This window comes from Lycium barbarum, chromosome 8 (genome assembly GCF_019175385.1).
Source record: "Lycium barbarum isolate Lr01 chromosome 8, ASM1917538v2, whole genome shotgun sequence".
NCBI lineage: Eukaryota > Viridiplantae > Streptophyta > Magnoliopsida > Solanales > Solanaceae > Lycium > Lycium barbarum.
This window is the reverse complement of record NC_083344.1, coordinates 132,847,218-132,852,564: the sequence shown is the minus strand read 5'-3', so window position 1 is coordinate 132,852,564 and position 5,347 is coordinate 132,847,218. Positions and strand designations below refer to the sequence as shown.

The 5,347-nt window shown below is 32.8% G+C and overlaps 1 protein-coding gene across 1 annotated transcript; it reads right to left on the bottom strand.

Moving 5' to 3' along the window:
• Positions 1 to 288: 288 nt before the first annotated feature.
• On the bottom strand, positions 289 to 4,991 carry LOC132607583 (cytochrome P450 98A3-like). Its single transcript, XM_060321613.1, has 4 exons — positions 4,470 to 4,991; positions 2,449 to 2,846; positions 1,543 to 1,777; positions 289 to 946 (listed from the first exon to the last, which is right to left on the bottom strand). Exons 1-4 carry the CDS (start codon positions 4,954 to 4,956, stop codon positions 546 to 548), a joined length of 1,521 nt encoding a protein of 506 aa, XP_060177596.1. The 5' UTR covers positions 4,957 to 4,991; the 3' UTR covers positions 289 to 545.
• Between the last annotated feature and the right edge of the window lie 356 nt (positions 4,992 to 5,347).

Here is a 5,347-nt window from a genome sequence, read left to right as displayed (position 1 = left end):
ATGTTCTAGTAATTCTATGGCTATTTTAATCTTTATTATTTACTTATATATATTGGTTCGAAATGAGTTTACATTGAGAAATTTTCGTCTCTTTTCACTTTTCAAGGTCAGCTATTAAGTAAACATCTCTTTTTATTTCTTTTGTTAGTTTGCCCATGTGGAACATTGGAACAGGCTAAACTTAAGGTACATTGTTAAAAGAAAAAATGTTTTCAAGTTCAATTAGATTATTATACAAAATAATAAAATATATCGGGGACATATTGAAACTTCTCTAGTACTTCAAAATTAAAAAAATTAATGGATACATTTTATTTCAGAAAGATGTTACAACGTCATAAGACTTGACAGTAAAACACACTTAATTAACCGAAAACCACAACAATCCAAAAAAAAAAAAAAAAAAAAGATGTTACATATTACCACCCAGACTTACAATCTAGTGGTATTAATAGAAGGTTGTGTGAGTTTTGGATCTAATCGTCCTGTTGATTCGATATGTGTGTAATAGTAAAATTTTAAAATAAATAAATGATGTTACATGTTCATTCAACATGTGTGTACAAGTGTAGAGGCAACCGAGGAGTAGGAACAGCATGTAATGGGGTTTGCATGTAAGTGACAGTACCAGGACTCTCCATCATATCAACATCTTGAACCTCAACACCTGAAGGCAATGACCAAACAAAATGGTGCAACAAATGGGCTAACATAGACGTGACCAAATTAATGGCAAGGTTCGTCCCTGGACATGTACGTCTACCAGAACCGAATGGTAATAACCTATAGTCATGCCCCTTCATGTCAACATCCTCTTTCATGAATCTTTCTGGCCAAAATTGTAAAGGGTCTTTCCAAGTTCTAGGATCACGACCTAAGGCCCATACATTAACATGTACAATTGAACCTTTTGGAATGTTGTAACCACCCACTTTAGCATTGTTACCTGCAATGACAGATAGAGCATGTAAGAAACGGGTTTAACTGAACTCAGCATTTCAACGCGAATTATAGATATATATATGTGAAAATCACAACATGTAGCTAGTTTTCAAAAAAAAAAAAAAAGTTAATTAGTTATTGCCTTTTTGGGGACAACTGTTTAGTAAATGACCCTCTTTTTAATTCTCTGGCAACTTAAAGATTTTTAAGACCACGACCTAAAGATCTCTTTGACCAAACTGAAAATCTTACTAGAAAATGCTAAACTACAGTCTAAAATTTTGTAAGGTATAACAAACGTTAGACGACAATTTCTAATGTTTTACCTATAAGGTTGTGAAATATATGAGTAAACATTAGATTTGAGTATAATTATGTTCAGAAAGTTAATTTTTGTAATGACTATATTTGCATAATTTTTAAGATAGGGACAAAATCTAAATGAGCACCTAAAAGGGGGATATTTGCTTAAGTCGACACTACAATTTCAAAAAGTATTACATTTTGAACCCATAAATTCAACAATGTAATGTTATTCTAGTAAAAACTCTTAAGCCCGAACTCATCAAATTAAAATTCTAATTTTGTCTCTGAACTCACCGGCCATGTGAGGCAGCATTAGGGGAGTTGGAGGGTGCAACCTTAGCGATTCTTTGACTACATATTGTAGATAGGAGAGTTTGGAGATATCCTTTTCATTTACAATCCGATCCGACCCAATAACCTGGTCTAGCTCCTCTTGGACCTTTTGTTGAACTCTTGGATTCTTTACCAATTCTGCCATAGCCCATTCAACAGTAATGGCTACTGTGTCCATCCCTGCTGTTATCATATCCTACAAAAATTATAATTGATAATAAATTAATGATTTGATCTTGTAATGGTAATACAAAGATCAACTTGAAATGATATTATTTATTTATTTTATGGTTATATAGAAAATTGAAACCTATGCGAAAACAAAAACACTTCACTTTCTCATCACTTATTTATAGAAAGTGAAGGTGAAATGCGCATATATATTTTTTATAAGTAAAAGATGTGCTGTGTCGATGCTCAAATCAGATAGGAGCAGATGTAGAGGGTCAAGTTTGAGATTGGATCATCCACAATAGCTATAACCACAATAGCAGCGACTCGTACTTCATATATGTCTTAAAAATTCACTACATTAAAAAATAGTATATAGCATCACGAACTAGAACTCATAAAGTTTAAATTTTTTATCTGTCTTTGGGATTAACTGGATCCTTGCTAATATATTAATATGGACTTTGTTCAACTTACGGTGTAGATACTATTTATACTATATCAAAAAAATTTAACACGTCATAACATGTTATCTGCCTTACATGTAATTGAGGTTATTAGTTTCACTTATTCTAGACATTTACTTATAGTTATCTTCATAGGTCATTTTGAAAGCACAAATAACTTTTTAGACTGTCAATATGTAGAAATTAAACTCTATTAAAATCTAATATAAAAAATCATTAGTATACGTACCCAAAGAAGGCCAATAACAGTGTCATCACTAAGATCATACTCCTTCTGAAGGGTAAGCAAAGCATCAACAAAGTGTTGTTTGGTTTCCCCAGTTTTCTTCCTAGCAAGTGTGTGTTCTTCCATTATAATTCTTGTAAATTTATCCAAACGCCTGTCTTGTGCCTCAAGAGCATTATTATCATCTTTAAAAACCCAACGTAGCCATGGCACAAATTCTCCCAAATTAAACTTTCCTCCAATTTTAATCCCATTGGTTACAATGGCTTTGAGCTCTTCACCTTGCTCTTCAACTTCACCTTGTGAATTCATAAATCTCTTACCAAATGTTAGTCTTGTTATGTTGTTGAATGCTACTGATCCCAAGTAGCTCCTTAGCATCAAGATTTTACTGACATTGCCTGCACATATATACAAAGACGAATTCAAGATTTAAACTCTAGACTACATTCCAGCACAATGTTATAGCTAGGGGATGTATAAAATATATAGTTCATGTAAAATACGTGCATAATAGTGATGATCTACCTATCCCGGGTAAGAAAACAATGAATCCGTCGGCTATTTGTGTAAAATTGGCCTATAACAATAGGTAAATTTGCATAACAAGTTTAAAATGGTAAACTGGAAAATATAATGATAATTTGCTATAAACCCCCTTAATTGCACTAGTAGTGAAAATATTCTGTAGGCCTTAAGTATATACTATTCGAGTTTGTGATCTTGTTAGATCTGCGTTTAAAAAAGTTCAGTCAAGTTATATATGTACTAGTACTTTTTTTGGTGCTGAAAGCTATATATGTACTTTAATATGATTGGAACTTCCTCTTTCTAAACATAGTATCATAAAATATTAACCAAGGTATGATAAACAAATGCAGTGTGATCCCTTCGAGTAATTAAATATACTTTGACTATTATATTCATTATTGTATTGCTTCCATATTGGGATTAGCTACCAATTTTTTATTTTTTTTAATTAAAAAAAGCGTGTGCTATGGGGTCCAAGTCTATCTCCTATTGACTGGAACAAACAGAAGACTTTTCCTTTGGAATTGTAGTGCTTATACAGTTAAAGGACCTTAATTACGCTAATTTTGAATATTATTCGAACCAGTATTTGATTAAAGAAATGATAGTGATTGATGCACATCTCCTATCTTTTTGGCCACTGTTGACTCAGTTGAGTATTCACTCTTAACCCATTAAGTCATATCGTTAAACGGCCGAAGTACACGAAATACCAAATTTGGAAACTGCCTTTTAAGTCAAATAAAAATTAACAAATTTTTTCACCCCTGAACAACTTTGAATATGCGGTGTCTGAACTTTAATATATCTGAAATTCAGATATATATAACTGAAGTTTTGTCATTTTTGTCTGAATTTCGAGCATATGTGGTTGAAACTCGTGCATTTTTGCTTGAACTTCAACAAAATATGATTGAATATACTTTCTCTGTTCATTTTTACTTGTTCAGTATTCTAAAAATAGATTTTCAATTATACTTGTCAGTTTTAGCTTATCAACACAAGACATTTTATTTTTTTTACCCATAGTATTAAATACTCACTTCAAATCAATTTTCAAATACAATGAATATATGCATCAATTAATATGGGTACATTAGTAAATTATGCACTTCATTTATTATTTCTTAAGGGGTGTGCATGGTCAAAAGTGAACAAGTTAAAGTGAATGGAGGGAGTAATTCAGTTATTTTTGCTAAAACTTCGTACATCTTTATTTGAAGTTAAACCCTACCTCTACTTCAGGTAGAAAGTGTGAACTTCATATATTCATATGCAATTTCAGACAAAAATGTCTGAAATTGGCTTTTGTCGTCGCAAATGTGAAGTTGTTCAGAAATACAGTCATTCAAAAGAATTTGATAGTGGGTACAAATTAAATAGCAATGTCCAATTAGAATATCCGTTGAACAGGAAGTAATCAATGAGAAAGCCCGCAATATTTACCCTCAAAAACATAAACAGTAAAGAGTAAAAGTGAAAAGCAAACTTACAAGGCTTATTAGAGTCTCTGAAAATGTTCTCAACCATGGCAGTAACTTCATCTTCTCTAATGGGTCTAAGCGCTTCAAGTCTTTTTGGAGTAAAAAGTTCAAGATTACAAAGCTTTCTTACTTTCGCATAATGAGGCCCATAATCAGCCCAAATCAAATCAGTCCCATTTTTACTTACATTTTCAAGAGGCTTAGTTCTAAACCTGTTGGCCAAATTTTGGTCATTATCTTTAAGAACTTCTTTTGCAAGTTCCGCATTATTCACCAACACATTTAGCTGTGACCCGACGTAAAAGGAAAAGATGGGCCCATAAATTTGGGCCCATTCAGCAAAGAACCGGAACCTCACCGGCGATATGTCGAAGAGGTTTCCGATTACCGGCCACGGCCATGGCCCTGGCGGCAGCTTGGCCGTGAGCCGGTGGTAGAGTTTGTAACATAAGAATATGAGAAATATAGATATGGAGAGTGCTAAAGGAAGAGCCATTATGAAAATTAATGTTTGTGTGATGAAATAAGACAGGTTATGGCCCCTTTAAATACTATTTTTTCATTCCCTCTAAGAAGAAAAAGTCGTAGTTTACTGGATTTCTTTTTAGATTAAGATATATACACGCTTTGTGTAAACAAAATTTATGCTATCACATCAGGTTTGTTTATTGTAACAAGTAACTTAACCTATATATTACAATCTCACTTATGGGAGGCTTTCTATACGTAGGTACACAGATCGTGGTAAATAGCTAGGGGATGTTTAATAAATATAATTCATGTAAAATATGTGCATAACCGTGTATGATTTACATATACCGGCTAAGAAAACAATGAATCCGTCCGGCTATTTGTGTAAAATTAGCCTACAACAATGGGTAAATTTG